Source organism: Pecten maximus, chromosome 16, assembly GCF_902652985.1.
Source record: "Pecten maximus chromosome 16, xPecMax1.1, whole genome shotgun sequence".
Classification (NCBI taxonomy): Eukaryota; Metazoa; Mollusca; class Bivalvia; order Pectinida; family Pectinidae; genus Pecten; species Pecten maximus.
Genome location: NC_047030.1, coordinates 8,340,801 through 8,361,669, shown reverse-complemented (window position 1 = coordinate 8,361,669; position 20,869 = coordinate 8,340,801). Strand labels below are relative to the sequence as shown.

At 36.9% G+C, this 20,869-nt stretch overlaps 1 protein-coding gene across 14 annotated transcripts in view; it reads right to left on the bottom strand.

Annotated features, from left to right (window-relative positions):
* The window catches only part of LOC117344449, a 48,396-nt gene that overhangs the window by 21,859 nt on the left and 5,668 nt on the right, over positions 1–20,869 (bottom strand). For all 14 annotated transcript variants that reach the window (XR_004536190.1, XM_033907181.1, XM_033907180.1 and 11 more), the window contains 22 exons: positions 19,331–19,537; positions 18,351–18,525; positions 16,987–17,261; positions 15,940–16,095; positions 15,589–15,817; positions 14,923–15,077; positions 14,345–14,653; positions 13,775–13,958; positions 13,222–13,424; positions 12,328–12,514; positions 11,873–12,043; positions 10,896–11,312; positions 10,241–10,391; positions 9,444–9,583; positions 8,568–8,656; positions 4,422–4,629; positions 3,957–4,074; positions 3,350–3,557; positions 2,903–3,106; positions 1,807–2,029; positions 1,383–1,692; positions 579–669 (listed from right to left, as the gene is read on the bottom strand). Coding sequence is in view for 13 of the 14 variants with exons in the window: in XM_033907181.1 (XP_033763072.1) it covers positions 579–669; positions 1,383–1,692; positions 1,807–2,029; positions 2,903–3,106; positions 3,350–3,557; positions 3,957–4,074; positions 4,422–4,629; positions 8,568–8,656; positions 9,444–9,583; positions 10,241–10,391; positions 10,896–11,312; positions 11,873–12,043; positions 12,328–12,514; positions 13,222–13,424; positions 13,775–13,958; positions 14,345–14,653; positions 14,923–15,077; positions 15,589–15,817; positions 15,940–16,095; positions 16,987–17,261; positions 18,351–18,525; positions 19,331–19,537 (4,410 nt within the window). In the remaining variant the exon portion in view is untranslated. The remainder of the gene's footprint in view (positions 1–578; positions 670–1,382; positions 1,693–1,806; positions 2,030–2,902; positions 3,107–3,349; positions 3,558–3,956; positions 4,075–4,421; positions 4,630–8,567; positions 8,657–9,443; positions 9,584–10,240; positions 10,392–10,895; positions 11,313–11,872; positions 12,044–12,327; positions 12,515–13,221; positions 13,425–13,774; positions 13,959–14,344; positions 14,654–14,922; positions 15,078–15,588; positions 15,818–15,939; positions 16,096–16,986; positions 17,262–18,350; positions 18,526–19,330; positions 19,538–20,869) is intronic.

The following is a 20,869-nucleotide window of genomic DNA, read 5'->3' as shown; positions in this document are numbered from 1 at the left end:
TGGAGTTTGGATCTATTCTCCTGTTCATCAGACAGAGAATGAACATCATTTCCTTAAGGTCATCGGATGGAAAATAATACTTACAACCGTTCCTTATTTCATCAGGAAGAGAATGTAACTTACAGCTGTTCCCTATGTTATCAGGCTGCGAATGAAACTTTCAAACGTTTCCAAGTTAATCAGGCTGAGAATGAAACTTACAACCGGAATTGAATTTACAACTATAACGCAGCTCAACAGGCCAAGATTAAAATAAAACTATTTCTCAATTCATCAGGCTGAGAATGGAACTATATATTTCTTATCACCTATGTACCTGAGGCTGGAATTTAACCGAAGAAGTTAACTAATTATGCAGATGTGAATAAAACACATTTTTAACACATCCATTCCTAAAGACCATTATTTCTGATATCAATTTAACATTGATTGGGTGTTTTTCGTCCATTCTGAAAATCAATACCAATTAGCATACATATGAACTATGCATCATTAACATTTCTTTGTTATACATGTATTTATAATCAAGATTACAGCAAGATAGCCCTAGTACCTGGGTGCCACCAGTGTATACTTACATCAGATGTATCACTCTCTGTCTTCAGGGAGGCCATGGAGCCCTGTTTCTCTCGACACAAGATGTACTTCTCTACCCAAGCAAAATGGCCGCTGAAACAAACAGTGTACTACTATATTTCTGTGTAGAATCACTATTAAGATCCAAAATAAGCAGAAAATGTCAATAGTATATGATAAATGCAATAATAATTCCCAAACTTCTGAGATTCATTTTGTAGTATTCCAAACTTTGTATGTCAACTTGGTTTCAGAGTGAACATATCTAATGTACGTATCAAGGAGATTTCATCAGTAGCTCATTGAAATAGCAGTAGACATTGTTCACTGAATCTGGACGCAGACCACAATGAAAAGTAATTTTGAAATTCTTCCATCAAGTTATATGCTTAAGGTAGATATTTTTTTTACCTTTCATAATTCTATAATAAGTTAGTATTTTTCTCAACTACATATGCCCTTCGAGATGTAGAGATACAAAATTAGCTAGAAGACAAAGGAATTTAATTCTTTTGGTTGCTTTTATAAAGCTATATATTGCTTATATAATGTTGACTTTCTTGGCTTGTGCTTGACCTTCCAGATGTATATTGAGTTTCCTTATTTGTGCTTGACATCCCTGATTAGGTTTCCTTACCTGTGTTTGACATTTCTGATGAGTTTTCATTACCTGTGCTTGACCTTCCAGATGAGTTTTCCTTACCTGTGTTTGACATTTCTGATGAGTTTTCCTTACCTGTGTTTGACCTACCTGATGAGTTTTCCTTACCTGTGCTTGACCTTCCCAATTATTGTTTTTTTCTTACCTTTTCTTGACCTTCCTGATATACAGACACAGAAGCAGTAGTATGATGAGAAGAATACAGGCCAAGACAATGAGAGCAATCATCCAGGCTTCAAACACACAGCTGAGATCTCCTTCCGGACAAATACACTGGTACTGGTTGACCAACTCCTGGCAGATAAAGGGAGCTGGACAAGGGGAGCTAGCACACTCATCAATGTCTTCTTCACAGTAAACACCTGTATACCCGGGCTGACATATACAATCGTAATACAGGTCAAAACTACTGGCCCGGTACACATTCTGGCACGGGTAGTTACTGGCGTTCTTTGCTGAAAAACACAATGATGTTGTCACAAGTTAATTACATAAACCACTTTCTTAATGCCAATTTCTCATAGCGTATTCAAACTGTCAATAAAGAAATACAATCCGATCCTACTTACGATGACAGTATCCAGAATTGTGACAGGGTGATTCCAGTACCGTAAACTGTACCGTGATAACATCAGATGTCTTGTTAGCCGTGTCATTGAAGTAAAACTTGGAGAAGACTAATCCAGTAAACCCGTCAGGCTGGGAGAAGTTCAGTGAAAAATACAGCCAGGACATGTTGATTGGGTCGTGAGGGATCTCACTGCTGAAGTTACCACAGGGGAACATTGTAGCCTGTAAAATACATTGTATATATAATCACAATTTGGCAAATTACAGACCCCAACCCAAAGTGAAACTGTATGCCAGCAATGCAAAGTAGACCTTAGACAAGACTTTGCTTTTATGTAATTGAAAGAACCAGAAAATGTCTGTAAGACATAAAAGCCCCTGCTGCTTGATTTCCCAAAATACAGTTTGGTGAGGATCACATCAGCAGTTCTTGAGATTAGTTATAGTTACATTGCATTAGGACGGGGCATACATGGGTAACACTATATGCCCCCCTCCCCCAATGTCTTGTCGAGGACATAAAAATGTAGCCATAGTAGCTAAACAATCTAAAGTGCAGAAAGCCACCGAGGGAGATAAACAAAGAGTAGAGAAATTTCACACCTTGACTTTTTGGATTCTGACATGTAGGTCATTGTCTAGTAATACCATGTCTGGTCAGAGACAGAAATGAAGGAATACTGCTCGACAGATGAAAACAGGATACCTACCACCATGTCCTCACCCCATCTGGAAAACAGGGCATTCTGGGGAATATCATAGACGTACTGACGGAATGTTTAGAACAGGGTACCTACCATCCTGTCCTTACAGTTTGTGGATCAGAGAGGGCCCTGGACAATGTGTACTACACCGAGGATATGACAGGGCACCTACAGTCATGTCCTGACCATTGTGGGACAGAGAGGGCCCTGGACCATGTATAATACATAGAGGATATGACAGGATACCTACTGTCCTGTCTTGACAGTTTGTGGAACAGAGATGGAACTGAACAATGATGACAGGGTACCTACCATCCTGTCCTTACCGTTTTTGAGACAGAGGGGTCAGCACAATATGTATACTACACATGAAAACAGACAGGGTACATACCGTCCTGTCTTGGCGGTTTGTGGGACAGAGGCCGACTTCAGGGACATCTGTATATTGGGTAGATGACAGTATGGTGCCCACAGCTGGTTCTGTGTAGGACAAACTTAGATGCTCCATCTCTACATCATAGGCACCAATTATCAGGACTGAGTCGGTTGTTTCCCATTTATCGGTATTCCAACTGTTCTTTTGCTCCAGGTATAACTGAAATGTAAATTTTTTATCCAAATTGGGAAATAATTATATTATCTAAATGTCTCAAAATTCTAAAAATCTCTTTTTTCAATGTTGGTAAATATTTTCATAAATATAGCATTGCTTCTTAAGACAACTAATTGCTTGTATTACAGTAGTTTTAAACGAATTGAAGTAGGCCTATACATCTATATGCCTAATAGGCAGACCAGCATCAGTCTATTAAAAAATAAATCTTTTTAAGACACTTACAACAATAGGTTCAGTGATATCCTCATTAAGGACACTGTCGCCAAACTGGGATGCGAAAATCACTGGTGGATCGTTTATTTCAGTGATATTCACAGTCAGGATCACTGAAGTGTTTTCAGGTGGAATGTCCGGGTCAGACTGAAGCTCAGCCAATGTGATGTAGATGTAGTCCAAACCATTACAGTCTGTACAGGGGGTGTAGTATAACCTGGTAAAACAATATCAATACGTCAACACTAATACAAATATTTATTACTTCTGAATCAGTGAAAGGAGTTTTTATACAGCAGTTTTGATCATCACAATTTTATTGGAGACTCTCAAATTCCATTACGAGAAAGTCTTTAAAGTCTCTGATGGGATTCATATCTGAAGAGAAGTCCTTGTAATAAAGAACTGAAGGTGAAGCGGTCAGAACAATCTCCATGAGAGATCTGCAAACTCTGTCGAGCTGTCTTCATTCTCTAGAGAAAATTCTATTCTTTTTGTAATTTCTTCATCATGGAGCTTCTACAGAGTATTTCCAATACTCCTATTATCGAATGATTTCAGGGGAATGCTTACCTGGATCTACCTGGAGGATGCTACAATATAAATGTATACTCACAGCCCATTCAACGATAACAGGACTGTCCCCATAGTGTTGTTCTCAGAGGGAGTTTCAAGATAGAATTCCACAGTGTCATTCTCCAGGTCGGACGAGACCAACTGGTACTGGATAATACCTGCAAAGATAAGATGTTATATATGTTATTGTGTTAGTTGAAAGTGAGACCTTCTGATAACCTTCCTTATCACCTACCCACCCCCTCCCCAGCATTCACCCCCCCCCCCTCCCCTTTAAAAAAGTGTTATTTGAAATTCACCAAATCTCTTATATATCAATATAATATTTGACAACGATTCTCTGTAAAGTATACCATAAAAGAGACTTGATCACAGTATCAATTCCAATTTTAAATATCTTTTATAAGAACATGTTTCAATAACTTTGACATTTTTTTGGAAAGGATTGATTGATAGAATAATTTCTCGATATTTATTTATTCAACTCATATATTTCTGTATCTACCTTCATCTTCCAGCATAAATATGTTGGGGTCACTCTCAAAGATAGGAGGAGAGTTAAATGGTTCTGCGGCTGTTGTGGCCAACACAAATTGTGTTTCTGAGCTGAAATAGGAGTCTAGATTCACTGCTGCACGTCGGCGTCGACGACTGGAACTATCAGGGACAGTGTCTGTGACATTTTCAATGGCCTCTTTGTGCGTTTCACAAACCTGTAAAAAAAGTGGCCAATGTGCTTTAACGGTCACGTGAGTTTTGAAATATTTCGGACAATTTGCCCACCTTTTTTTGTTCTCCCCGGGGGAGACATGAGGGACATGAAACTAACCTTAAGAATCTTCTATCTATAAATTGTTTTATTCTACCTTATTTGGGTATTTAGAAATTTTTTGAAATTTTGATCAATTTTACACCTTTTTAACCACACCTTAGGCACATTTAATTCAAGCTGACCTTTGGCCATGGACAGTTTCTGCAAAATTTAAATGAAATTCGCTCAGGGGTTTCTGAGAAGAAATAAAATCAAAGTACTGGAAATACTGTAAACGAACATTATTGTTTAATGCAAAATCAGTAATCTTCTAAGTTTAAAGTTGATAAATTTACTGATATTGGTTTAGGAATTAATTGCAAATAATTTGAAATGTTTGCAGCTGTTCTGATATGATTGAACACATGCATGTTTCTGTAAGGTCCTAATTGAAATTGGAAGTTTGTTGATCTATCTTGGATGGATGAAAATAAAATATGTCTTCTTTCTTTCGGGAAGGCATCATCAGTTATAATACAGCCAGGACTCTGTGACCTTATTGATGCCAACTTCTAATATGCACTAAATTTAGGCTAGTTCCATCGGTAGTTTAGCATATTTCAACTTAATATGATGAAACACACATAAAGAACTACTGAAAACCAAAACCAGAGCTGCTAATCAAGGCCCGGATTAGGAATGTATCCTATTGAAACTGTACTCAAGCATGTATGGTACTTCAAAACAAAAAACTTGGACTCCTTTTGTTCAGGAATCATTTGATGTTAATAAATCGTTATATGAGAAGATATACTTCTGGTATAATTACAGTATTGTACACAATGTGATAAAGAATAACGACCATATAAAGAATATCTTCATCAAATAATTCAGCAAACAGGAAAAGAAAACTTCAAGCTTCATTTTCAACTTCAAAGCTGATAACGGTTACAGTCCATTCGATGGGATGACACATTCCCTATTTATTGTCCCTTTCCAATGTTGATCATCCAATCATAGTGAACCACACAGTTCAGCAATGTAATTGCACAAATCACACCCTTTATGTGGAGAGAAAATTGTTCGGGGTGTTATAAGATTCCATAACTGTATGCAAATTTGTGAATCATTCCATATCTATATCTATATATATACCGTACCTGTATATATTTACACATATCAAAATTGGAATGACACAGGAGAGTTGCAAGTTTAAGTTCACCATCAGTCATGGGAGGTTTATTTAAAATGTTATATTTACTGGGGTGATTAGTAATTTTGATAATATATTTATGAAGCTCTATTCTGTACTTTCTACCAGTGCTTATATTAGAGAATGGACACAATTATATGTTCTCCAATGTCAAAATTAATCATATGTAAAATATTAGGGGTTTATTTGACCGAGACGTATTTAAAATTTTTGTAATCATTCGCCATTCGAGGCCTGATTGCCGTCATAGTTGAATTACCAAAATGGACCTACAATCAATATTTTTAAAAGAGAATGATCTGCGACTTGAATATTTCATAAAAATAATTTAATACATCGTTTATTAACTTCATTCAGATCTTCAGACACCACATAATTTGTGAAGTCATATATAGAAATATATGAACCATTTTGTTATTGATTTATAGTTCATACAAGTAAGCACTAGATGTAAGCAGTAAGTATATGTACCGCTATCTACTGGCATGACTTTGAGTACAGTAGACTACACTCGCTTTGTGGATATTGACAGGATAACATATATTTACATACTAATTCAATTTTAGAATTGTAACTGAAATCTTGTAACAGCATGGCACAAATAGTCATCTGAACATTTGTTGTATAGTGAAAAAATATTTAAGGTAAATATTAACTCATTTGCTTGACTTCAATTTTCAGTTTATCAATTCATTGATTACTCCATGTTTGAAGTATGGTGTAGTGAGAATTTCAAGTTTTGATCATGACTTGATGAAAATTCTAAATTAACAAATTATTAAAATGAATTTGTTTGAAAAATAACACAAGTTCCACAGCAATATTATATAGAGTATCAATCACAATATATCAAGTTATAAAACTACAGATAATAATTAACGGCTGAATATCAAATTAAGTGAATATCACAAGTATTTTTGCATTTGTTTTTAGATAATCTGGATTTCCGTCTTTAAAAAAAAAACCTAGTCTAGTAGACGTAGTGCATAGTAAACGTAGCCATGTAACAGCTGATTTTAATCAGATTGACTTAACATGAACTTAACACCGTCTCAGTAGTTCGTCACAATCGAAAATTTGGTCGTGAATTCGGTATTTTGCAAATTATTTCAAAATACTTCCAGGTAAATGAAAACAAAATTCTCGTAAAAATATCGATTTTGGGTCCACTATCGGCCATTGCGGTAATACAACTCTAACGACAATCGGGCCGCGATTCGCAAATGAATAATTAATTTAAAATTCGGTCAAATAAACCTCTAATATTTTATATATGATACAATTAGGCATTGAAGAACATATATTTTGGTCAATCCTCTGAAAATAATGCCAATTTATATTATAATTAAGCCCCATTTTTCTTCGTTTCGGTATTTCCAAGTCCGCTTCACGTGTGGTCCGTTTCAGTAAATATTCTCGTCTTTGCCGAAATAAAAACAAGCTATATAATTGTTCATTTTAAACATGACAACTGCCAACCACACGTATCCAAAAATGTTATTGTTGATATCATCTGAATATTGCCGTAATAACTCTGTCACTTCGATTGTAAACCCCCTGCCAAAGTCATGGAAGAATCGACCAATCAAATTGGTTTAACTTTTGATTTCCGTAATCTTGCAGTTACCTCCCTTACAACAGTAAATATGTTCCAAGTATCGCATACAACAAGCAATCCCGTGCACATAACAAGATATTATCATTTGCATTTGATTTATTGGTCATTTTCGTCAAAGGAAATTGGTTTATGGAAATCGATGACAACGTTAACGCTATGCCCAGTCACCCTGACCACAAATGCCACCTAATTGTAAGTCTATACATATGTACAGTTCTTTCTCGCAAACACCGTTAACACGTACAGTAACCTACAGTATGATACAATGTATCGTCTCGTATGCCGTTATTGATATATTTCTTTCTCTAAATTATAGAAATACACACCTAGTTGATAATATGTAACATTCTAGAATATACATATTACACATTTAAGTAAATCGCGGACATGTTTGCAGACCTATGCTATAATGTCAGCCGTTTTGGAATGAACACGGAAGAGCAATATTTCTAAACATCCGGAGACGAATGCGCCTGCGCAATAGTTGTTTACATAAATATATTGACCTGGAGTTATTCGCAAAGTTCAGGTTCATTTAGTCTTAACATTTCGCTAGCGTTATGCATTTCTAAAATCGTATGCATCTTCAAAACATCTACTGAATATATTTCAACATTTTCGGTAAAACTACTATATAAAACGAAGATGTTTTTGCAGGTAAATTATTTGAAGCGTAAGGCAATGGGGGCAGCCATATTTCATTGAAACAGACAGTAGATGGCGTATTGGTGAATGTGGTTACCAAATATGGTCATATTTCTCAGTCCAGTTCTTGATTGCAATAACCGAACATTAATGTTCGTTTAAAAATGAAATTCGCTCAGGGGTTTCTGAGAAGAAATAAAAAATGTTAACTGTTTACAGACCTACGACGGACAAAAGGCAATTAGAATAGCTCACACAAGACTTCGTCTCAAGGGTTGGTGTTCTAAAAATAGGATACTTGATTCACATTATAATCTGAACATATCGCTTGTATCAAAACAAGCTTTGCACAAGAACTGATTATGTAAAGTTTTCGATTATTGTACGCAGCTTTTGGTTAAACGCTGACAGCACGACAGCTTACCTTGACCGTGACGGTACCATCTCCGTTAAACACCTCACGATCGGTCTCGTACTCACACGACTCACTGCTGATCTCCCATTGGGTTTGCTCTGTCAGTGTAAAAGCATATTGCTACACATGGCCATACTAAACTGATATGACATTGTGTCAAAATCATCACCAGTCACTATGAAATAAGCTGTAAATATCAAATGCTAAACAGAATATCTTACAGGAATGTATTATGGAATTTATTCCACAAGTTCAATAATTTTGACATGCATGTATTGTCAATGAGTTACAAGTTCAATAATTATGACATACATGTATTGTCAATGAGTTACCAGAGTGTGCAAAATTTATTATAATATACCTCATATTCATGAGAAAATAAACGAAAAAATATGTAACTATTTTCCTTATCAGGAAGTCAAACTTAGTACCTTTATCACCATACCAAGTCAATTGTGTGAAGTATTTTGTTGATGACAAAAGCACTATTACATGGGTTAGCTATAACATTGACGACAAGCATGTACAACAGGCCAGTTACATGTATGTAAAATCAAAGTGCCAGGGCCACTCATAGGGGCTATGCATGAGGAATCGGAATAAAGGAGAACAGCAAGTAATATGTAAATATAAAATGGCAGGAAAAAGAAACACATTTGAAGATTTCTTGTTTTTATTTAAGTAATGACATGTGTATTCCAGGATGCTATACTGATGATGATAATGCCATTTTAAGAAACTTAATTGACTTTGTGTTAAAATTCTGCTGAAGGAATGCAGAACTACTTTTTCAAAGCTCACTTGCATTGGCATACTATAAAGTATAACTCTTAGATCTGAAATTATACTATTATACTGATGAAATATGGGAAGATAAGCACATACTTTTATTCCAGTGTAGTAGCATGGTCCTGTTGCCAGTGGTTACGTTTCCCACAGTATCTGGGTAGGTCACCAGTAGAGGCCCTGGTAACTCATAGTGACCAAGGGAGCCAATGGCAAAGGTATCCGAATATCCCAGGAATCTACAAAATAAATAAATCCTAATTTGTGTTCATGTTAAAATATACCTATACGCATGGGGTAATGTAGATGTGATTTCAACTGTTGGTACTGAGGCAGTAAATGGGTTGGTTTTAACTGAAGTAGAAACAAAATCACCAAGCATTCACTGCAGCAATATATGACCCCCTATCCGCAGTTCAATGTGACCATAATTAAGTAATAAAGGAATATGATGAACTGAAACTATCATTTCTGTAACAATGGTTGTGTGATGCCATACCTATTGTTTCTTAAACAATGGTTGCATGATATCATATGTACTCTTTCTATACCAATGATCGTGTGATGTACTGTTTCTACAACAATAGTTGCAATGCCAAACATACCATTTGACTGCGGCAATCGCTCTGTTAAGTTTTACTAACCGTTTTCTGTAGAAATTGTCTCACACTATTTGTGAGGCATATTAACGTTGAAGTTAAACATACCGTTTCTGTAGTAACCGTTCGGTGAGGTCACTAGTTGTTGATGGGTTTTGAAGTTAAACATACCGTTTCTGTAGCAACCGTTCGGTGAGGTCACTAGTTGTTGATGGGTTTTGAAGTTAAACATACCGTTTCTGTAGCAACCGTTCGGTGAGGTCACTAGTTGTTGATGGGTTTTGAAGTTAAACATACCGTTTCTGTAGTAATCGTTCGGTGAGGTCACTAGTTGTTGATGGGTTAACTATATAGGGCACAAAGTTAAGGGATGCATCTGACCGGTAATCCTTCTGTACTGTGGCATCATCCAAAGGTGTCACAACAATAGTCTGGCCTGGCAGTAACCCTGGCAACACAACACTCATACATCAGTTAAAGTAACCATGGCAACACAACACTCATACATCAGTTAAAGTAACTCTGGCAACACAACACTCATACATCAGTTAAAGTAACCCTGGCAACACAACACTCATACATCAGTTAAAGTAACCCTGGCAACACAACACTCATACATCAGTTAAAGTAACCCTGGCAACACAATACTCATACATCAGTTAAAGTAACCCTGGCAACACAACACTCATACATCAGCTAAATTGTCATTTTAATGTTTGGTTTACAATGAATCAATTTAAACAAATATCACCTGATGTACATCTATGGAATTCAGAAAGTAAATTATATTAGATTTGCAAGAGTAATATTTGGAAATAAAACAAAATCATCCCAAACTCAAGTGAAAAATTCTTGGAAGAAAATACATAAAAATAAGGAAATGTAATGAGAAAGGATAAAGAAGGACTATCACATAAATATGTGAATTTTGGATTACTGGTAAGTTATATACCTTCTGGAGTTTGAATGTTGATGTTGTTGGTGGCTCGTTTCCTTCGTCGTGACGATCCAAGGGTAAAGAGGATGGTGACACTAGAACCATTGGATGATGTACTGGACATCATACCACTACTGCTAATCACCGTGGTGGCCACCGTCTTATTGGTACACAGAACTGCCTTGTTACAGATTCGTAGATACATAACTGCTTGTCTCATTGGCTCCAACTCAAACTTACTGTTTGCACTGTTTGACTGATCAGCGGCGCTTTCTCCAATCTTGGGAGCCCGTAGCTGTGCTAGAGCTCGTATCTCCATGCCGTTTATGTAAAAATTGCCATTTTTTATTTCCACTTTTGTGGATACATTAATGGCCGAATATGTGCATGGAAAAATGTCATCTTCTTCAGCTGTACTGCCCACACAGAAATCTACACATTAAATAAAAATATAACAATTAAAAACAAGAAACAGCTTTGCAGCTGTGCTAATACTCAAATAAATACCTACTATATAATTGTTTTTATTGAATTAAAATTTCCATATACATGCACAACTCAACAACCTTTAATATCCTGTATTTGGTCATGAGTATATAGATAGTCCCACTATAAATTGTCTGGTTTTAAATAAATGTGAAATATCAAGGGTTCAAACAGATTTTTAATACCAAAACTCAAGCACATTTCCAGCTCTCTTTCTCAATTTTCCAGATGGTTTTTTTCTCCAAACTTGTAGGGTATTGAGGTAATTTTGTCTTCAATTTGTCTACAATTACCTTTGTATTGTTGATCAGATGATACCAAAAAATTCTCTGTAATTAACTAAGAAACATTTGAAAATTCTCTGTACAAAACATATTGTTGCATTGAAATATCCAAAGCATGGCATAACTATTTCTAAAACAGTTTACTTGAGATGTTGGTATATATTGTCCAGTTACAGTGTATCCAATGAAAACATTGACCCCTAATTAGTGATTCTGACTTACCGTAGCGGTCTACACTCTCGTCGGCCGTCATTGTGAAGCTACATGTGAGGGTGGTGGAGTCGTTCAGTATTTTTGAGTTGGCTGGTATAACAGGCTGAGGGAAAGGTTCAGTTCCTACAATGTCTGTGTTTACATCGTTTATAACTGGCGGCTCCAGCAACACAGTGGTACCTACAACAGTAGTGTCACCATGGTAACAACAATTACCTTCGCCCTTTGAGCTGGAACCAGTACTTGGTTTATACCTGTGTATCTTATGACATCAAATTGTGTCTTTGTTACAACACATGGTCAAGTTGGCAATGGTTCTGTGTTGTGATGTTGAAAACATTCGGTGCTGATAATGGAGATTAATGGTTGTTTTGCCTTCATCAAAAATTAAGTTGAAAATCAAATTTAACAAATCTAAGAGTGTATGAAGGCTTCACAAATATTTGTGTTCAGCCCAAATATACCTTTGGTGTCGTTGTAGGTGACCACATCACCGGCTCCACTTGTACACTTGACAGACACATAGTATGTAGTGTTGTGTTCCAGTAGCCCTTCAAACGTTGCGTTGATCCCTGTAGGGTTGACTCCTACGGACTCCCAGTCCTGCAGATCCTGTGCACCTACTGTTGTACCAATGGACCATTGGTAATCCTACAGTTGTAAAATATTCACATGCTAATATCCAGACACTGTACAGTACTTATAGAAAGCTACAAAACAAATTTGGTTTGTTTTTGTTTAACGTCCTATTAACAGCCAGGGTCATTTAAGGACGTGCCAGGTTTTGGAGGTGGAGGAAAGCCGGAGTACCCGGAGAAAAACCACCGGCCTACAGTCAGTACCTGGCAACTGCCCCACGTAGGTTTCGAATACAAAACAAAACTGCTGCTTTAAGATGTATATTTGTAAGAAACAAACCTGAACAAGACTTACCTGTAACATACCTACCTGTAGAGACTTATTCCTTTGTAGGAGACCTACCTGTAGAGACTTATTCCTTTGTAGGAGACCTACATGTATGAGACTTATTCACCTGTTGGAGACCTACCTGTATAAGACTTAGTCATCTGTTGAAGACCTACCTGTATAAGACTTGCACACCTGTTGGAGACCTACCTGTCAAAGACTTGTACACCTGTTGGAGACCTACCTGTATAAGACTTATTCACCTGTTGGAGACCTACCTGTATAAGACTTACTCACCTGTTGGAGACATACCTGTATAAGACTTAGTCACCTGTTGGAGACCTACCTGTATAAGACTTGCACACCTGTTGGAGAACTACCTGTATAAGACTTATTCATTTGTTGGAGACCTACCTGTATAAGACTTGCACCTGTATGATACTTTGACTTACCTTTATAAGACTTTCGCTGTCCTCACACAGCCAGATAGCCTTGATGGTGCTGTTGGATGACTGGAAGTAGGTCGGGGTAAATTCACCTTGGTTAACATCAATGTAGATAAACACATCTGTGTCAAAAGCAGGTGGTGTGTCATCTATGTAGAATCCATTTGAGGATGACACTGCTGTTTCTCCTGAACCAACCATTGCTCTCACTGTATAAAATGGAAAATCTTTATACCATACAGGTATATGTTTCCTACATATTGTCCTACTCACTAACACGTTATCATTGGTGTCAATGCTTACTTCAAATTTGACAAATTAGTCCATGATTGTGCTAATTACACTTTCTTTATATTTTTCCTAACACACATTATTAATGCTAACCCTTTGGGTTGACCAATGAATTCTTGTGATAACGTGCGTTAATTTTGCCATGTATTAAAATTTGGCAAAATAGGTACGTATACATCAAATTCAATTATAAGCAGTATATGTCATTGGTCTATCAGTAGGCATGTGCTTGTTTCTGAATGAATATGGTAAGATATCAACTGTATACCTGTGAGATAGTAAGTTACATCCTCTAACAGGCCATGTCCTGTCTCATTCTCCACATATAACTTAGGTTCCAGAGTAAGGTTGGCCAGTGTGAAGGTTTTCAGGGTACGGACATCTGGATTACAGGCAGTGTCGCATTGGAATCGAGAACAGTCATCAAAGCAAGGGATACAAGGTGTGTCAATCTGTAAATACAGGATGGATCAATGTAGTGTTCCTCGATCAAGCATGATAAACAATGCACTTAGTTTATTGCCCAAGGAACAGCCCGGATTATTTCAAATTGTGTGTCGATCGCTGTAGTAGGTGGTGGCTACCTCAATGAACGACATGCTTTCCTGAGCAGTATAGATAGAGCCTCACACCTTGGCTCTGTATCTGATGTTGCATTGTCTGATACTCTTAGACTACCAACTGAGCTATTATGATCTTATCTAACACTTGTGATTGTTACAATTGAAGCATGATGTAAAATTTAATACTCGGTAAACAACAGTTGTGTTTACCTTACAAGATACAAGTTTATAATAACCAATTGGATTACAATTAAGTGATTAGACATTTGTCTCACCAGTCTGAATGGTTCAGCCTCTGTTCCTAGCTTAGTTGTCCCTATGCCAGCCTCATAACGGAGAATCGGGTCAGTTGCTCCCCTGAAGGGAACTCCATACCGACAGAGGGAGCCAGGTGCTGGAGGCATTATTAGCTCATTAATATAAGCCTTGGCAGACCATGGATCAAATGTTGAGACAATCGGCGGAACAACGTTGTTCTTGTTGAATACATGGAACACCAGCAATGTGTTTAGGGTTAATTCTGCAATTCCGCACAGCTCTGCCATATACTCGGAGTCCACAAACACTCTCATGCACCATTGGGTCTGTGGTCGAAGAGAAAGAATCTAATTTAAAAAGTAATCCACCATATGCCTGACAAAATGGACATGGAAACCTGAAAGACTTGCTAGTAACAAGGCACAATTTTAAAAGGTGAAATGAACAAGGAAGTTGATTCAGTTTTTTAAATTCACAATTATAAATTGTAAATCAAACATCTCATAATGTCATGTATAGTTATTATCTAAAATAGATTTAGGCAAAATGAAAACAGAATTTCACAATAAACACTTCAGAATTTTATTTTGCTTACCTGTACAGCTTCCTCATTGATAGCAACAAAGCTCACTTGGTAGGCATGGTAGCTGGTCGAGGGGTTAAAGTTCAAATCAACTGCCGCCTTACTAGGTTTTTCTGTATTATTGAAATTTCGACACCAGACTACAAGTTGGTTGTTGAATCCTTCAGCTAGAAACAGATAAGATTGAGATATGAGAATACAATACACGCAGATACAAGTGATATCTAGGGATTTTATATACGAGATGAGATTCGTTGATTGTTTTAATGTTTATATCATTTGGAATGTTTAACTTTTAACGCAAGCAGCAATTGAAAACTGTGTTTGTAAGCTTTCATAAATGAAGTATTTTTAATGAATACGGAATTTGATCACCTTTATATATATACAATGTAACTCACTAGATTTGGAAACATAACAAACCTATTTCTGAAGAGGGAAAATATAAGCCGCGATAATGTTGTATCAGGGACAAACATTACGTACCTGTATCCTCGATATAAACCCGTACACTCCATGACCTCCTTGTGAGGGTAAAAACATTACGTACCTGTATCCTCGATATGAACCCGTACACTCCATGACCTCTTTGTGTGGGTAAAAACATTACGTACCTGGATCTGCGGTATGAACCCGTACACTACACGACCTCCTCGTGAGGGTAAAAACATTACGTACCTGGATCTGCGGTATGAATCTGTACACCACATGACCTCTGTGTAGGTGGACAGCTAGTGTCTATAGCAGTAACGCCATCCACAGCTGTGTCATCACTGATGACATCATACGGTGACGTGGTCGTGGTGACTGTTGTCGTGGGAGCCAATGTTGTTGTGGTCACACTGGCTGAAGGAACAGCGGTCAGGTTGTTTTGTTGTAAGTAGTAGGGACAATCACACGAACAGTCCTACAAAGGGAAGCATATACCAGTCTTATTGCTGGAACCTTTCTGTCCTTTCTTGTCTGATGATAAATATTTCAGTATAAACGGCCAGTTTTTCCGAACTGTATAAATACGAAAAGTCTTACCGCTGGAGGAGGATCAATGAGACAACAAGAACAAAGACCCTCTGTCCAGTCTGGGTCCTCATAATAGTCCAGTGTGGCTATCTCATTGATCGGTCCGTCCCAGAACATAATCTCTGTCACTGCTTTACCACCACCTCCAGCCGCCTTCAGCATTACCTGGATACAAAACATACCCAATATTGTTTTTAGTTGGATACTTTTTTGAATTAACATTGCCCTGTATTTCTCTCAACCATTACACAAATACCTCCAGGCTCTCCATTCCCTTTTTCATGGTTGTTAATGAAAAGGCACTGTTATTGGCAATCAATTTTTTCATCTGGAAGGTGATGAGACACAAGATGACATGGTAGGTTTGGAGTTAAATTGAGGTAGACATCGGCTATGGGGGTGGGGATGGGGCGAGTTACCTTGGTGGAGAAAGACTTCAAAGTGAGCCTAAAGGCTAGGCAAAACAAATAAATGCATTGTAAATAAACAAGAATAGTTGAATGATTACCAGCTAGGAAACACATTTTTTATCTACATTAAAAGTGACCTTTGACCTTTGAACCTGAAAAGCAATCCAAGCAAGCACTTTTGGTAAGGAAAATCTGCATTGAGTTTGAGCTTGATTGGGAACTTGAGTTACATACAGAAACCTCTGTGGGGACACTACAGACGCTGACATAGTGATACCTATATACAAAAAAATGTTTAAGAATGTTAGGAATGCTGTATACTCTGTGATGTTTGGTCTACAATAGAACTCTAGCTCCTCTATGCTTTCATGATGAAACCATTGATACATTGTTCTTGACTGGTATGTTTTATATTGCAGATGACAGAATGCAATGTGAGGTTCACTACGTAAGAACGAAGATTGGGGGAGGAAGCTGGTATCTGTATGAATCCAAGCTTCTCTGATAATATCAGCAGACAACTGAAGCTGTTACTGGGTAAACAAGATTTACTTGCCCAAAGACCTTGACACTGTCATATAAATCAGTCATTTATAACAAAACATTGCAGATTGTGAAAAATAAATGACTCTAAACTTCCACAGACCTGATAATCGCCACCATTTTCCATATCGGCACTTCTGTAGTAGATGCCAGCGTTGACTTTTTCCTCATTGGAATCCCTCGCCACCTTTAGTGTGACAATGTCGTCGTAGATATCCTTAATAACAAAACCAGGTTTCTGGACCAAATTCCACTCCTTACAGGTAGGATCCTTGAAGCCATTCTGTTCCATCTTGTACCAGCCAGTAGTATTTGCTACACTTACTGGGCGCTGGGGACAATTCTCGGCTGTTGGACTGGCAAGATGTAGGAAAGAACCTGAAAAAATATTCAGGGTTCAATAGTAACAAGTTATTTATGATTATGCAACCCTAGAAAATACTAGCTACTAGATGCAATATACTGCTCTGCTATAGAACAACACTTGAAACTCAATAAGATGAGAAAATTATCGTAAAAATCTTTGTAATTTTACACACCCTAAAAATCTGCAATAAAATTGCTGAAAAAGATCAATACCGATGTAATTGACACATCCAAAAAATGAGCAAAATCTCACAGGTTTTGTGTTCTAAATTTGCCAGCTTAGACCTATGAAAAACCTATCTGTCTGATTAAAAGATAATTACTGAGTTCCAGTGAGTGTGTAGTCTTGTATAAACAAAACAGTTTTTACCTGCAAAGCATTCAACATATGGATGCATCAAGTATGGTAGCCAATAATTACCATGAGACTCGGCAAATTTCTACTTTCACTTTCTACTTTCACTTTTATCTTTTAAGAAATCATGTCAAACTGAAACTGTTGTGATGTACTAACATTCAGTTGAACTTATTAATATTAAATATATATATTATACTGTAATGTCACAATCTTAAACATCAGTCGCAATACTAGTATTCCCACTTGTTGTCATGACGTGATAGTCACATGATCTGGAGTCAATGTGGAGTTAGCTAAGAAATGTTATATTACAAAAGGAACTTGCATTTTAGCGAGTATTTCTGTCTTATTTGATGAAAGAAAGTAACATTAAATGTATTTTGTAATATATGTAAATAAGGCATCATCTGTCTTAAATTTAATCAGTCTGACAGCATATTTACAACATCAGTGTTTAAAATGAACTATTTGTGACACCATGCTGTAAAATGCCAAAATGAATTCAGCTGAAACCTTTAATTTTTTTTAATAAAAAAAACCCAAAACACATTCATATAATGTTATCCACTTCATATGACCCAATTTGCAAGCAGATTCTTGCAATTTCTTTTTCATACCCCTATGAAACAAAAAAATATTGATATCAATTCTCAAATCACTGTCCAGAATTTCAAAGCCCGTCATTAGTAACAGTTTTAGTGACTAATAAGTAACAAGCCTTATTATCTAAATCTGGTACAAACCTGTCATTGATGTCTTTTTATTAAACCAGACACCATCATTCTGAAAGTCGAGCCCATCAGACACTCTACCCTCTGTAGCGAAAGACTTGTCATACAGAATTGGTGAGCTGGTGACGGTGACGTAAAGGCCAGCGCCATTAGTGACCTTCAACTTGACCAGGTAAGGTATACTAGGCTGTGGGGAAAGACATTATAAATTCATTCATTATATATTACGATTTATTATTCTTCAATTGGACAACAAGCTCAAAATCCACAACATGTCAAAATTTATGAAAAACAAAAAAATTGTGAGTTGTAAACATTTTTGAGGTTAGGAGTAAACACGTCACTAGAGCTTTTCAGAATGATAAATTCAGTCGAGTCATAATGCATTGTTTGAAACTGGGAAAAAAGTAAACCCTTACTCAGAAGTTAGATGTTTTATTGAACGAAGTAAAATGATTTTGCAATTAAGACTTCTCTTCTCATCTGCCATAACCAAACCCTATCACAAATTTGGCCAAGCCCTTAATACACTGAATACTGTTCCTAAGTTCCTAAGACTTGTGGAAAATATTTGGAAGAGTTATTTAATGGAAAATTAAAATGTTTTTCATAAATCAAGCAGATCGAGACAACTCTGTTACTAAGTTTGATGATAACCAGATAATATTTGTGGGAGTGATTGCATCGAAACAGCAGAAAACAAAATTGTGGCAATCAAACTTGGCCTAGCCAAGGCATTTAACCATGTTATCAAGTTTGAAGAAAACCTGTATTTTGGTGTACTCAAATTTAGCACAGATATCAAATTTTAACAGATTAGTGCAATGATGAAAGGTGCAACTAATATTATTTACTATAAATATTTCAAAAATAGCACTTATTTAGTAATTAGTGGAATCACATTTAAGCACAATGATTTCAGTGCAAAATGAAACTAGATAAACCATTGCTGCTAAATTTACTAAGCATTAAACTGATTGATAGAGACTTACTTTTAGCTCGAGGTCAACAAGTGTAAACTCCGAGTTATTACTGGAGAGTATTATCCAATCCATGACCAGGATTTCTGTGTTATCGGAGACTCTACAGGAAGCATACTTATACAGTGATAGAGAGTAACTGGTGATGCTGGACTCGGGATCCGCGAATCCTTCCCAGTACACTGTCACAGACTTGTTATCGGCTGTGTAGGACACAGGCTGCAATTAAAACAAAGTATTAAATATTTACAGAAATTGTTTTATTTTAAGTTCAACTCAGGGCTATTACAACAAGAGATCCCAGAGGGATCTTGGCGCCCACCATTGAATGTTCTTCATAGGTTCCATGTCAGATTGATCTTTTCTCTACTTTTCTCTTCTTCTAAGTCTTACTAATCTGTGTAAATTCAGAAGAAACCTCTAGTACTTTTCAAACAAGGGAAACCTATATACAAAATTTAAGATTTAGGCGGAACCTATATATGGAATTTGAGAAAGATTCCTTCATTACTTTCTGAGAAATAGCGATAACAAACTTCAATTGTCAAAATCCAAGATGGCTGCCTGTCGGCCATGTTATTTTCCGATTGGTCTCAAAATGCAAGATGCATAACAAGGCACATGGGGGAACCTACATATGAAATTTCAGGAAGATCCCTTCATTAGTTTCTTAGAAATAGCGATAACCAGTTTCAATTTTCGAAATCCAAGATGGCTGCCTGTCGGCCATGTTGTTTTCTGATTAGTCTCAAAATACAATATGCATAACTAAGCACCAAGGGGAACCTACATATGAAATTTCAGGAAGATCCCTTCATTAGTTTCTTAGAAATAGCGATAACCAATTTCAATTTTCGAAATCCAAGATGGTTGCCTGTCGGCCATGTTGTTTTCTGATTAGTCTCAAAATACAATATGCATAACTAGGCACCAAGGGGAACCTACATATGAAATTTCAGGAAGATCCCTTCAGTGCTTTCTGAGAATTAGCGATAACAAACTTCAATTGTCAAAATCCAAGATGGCTGCCTGACGGCCATGTTGTTTTCTGATTGGTCTCAAAATGCAATATGCATAACTAGGCGCCAAGGGGAACCTACATATGACATTGGAGAAAGATCCCTTCAGTACTTTCTCAGAAATAGCGATAACAAACTTCAATGGTCAAAATCCAAGATGGCTGCCTGTCGGCCATGTTGTTTTCTGATTGGTCGTAAAATGCAATATGCATAACTAAGCACCAAGGGGAACCTATATATGAAATTTGAGAAAGATCCCTTCAGTACTTTCTCAGAAATAGCGATAACAAACTTCAATGGTCAAAATCCAAGATGGCTGCCTGTCGGCCATGTTGTTTTCCGATCGGTCCCAAAATGCAATATGCATAACTAGGCACCAAGGGGAACCTACAGATGAAATTTGAGAAATATCCCTTCAGTACTTTCTCAGAAATAGCGATAACAAACTTCAATGGTCAAAATCCAAGATGGCTGCCTGTCGGCCATGTTGTTTTCCGATCGGTCCCAAAATGCAATATGCATAACTAGGCAC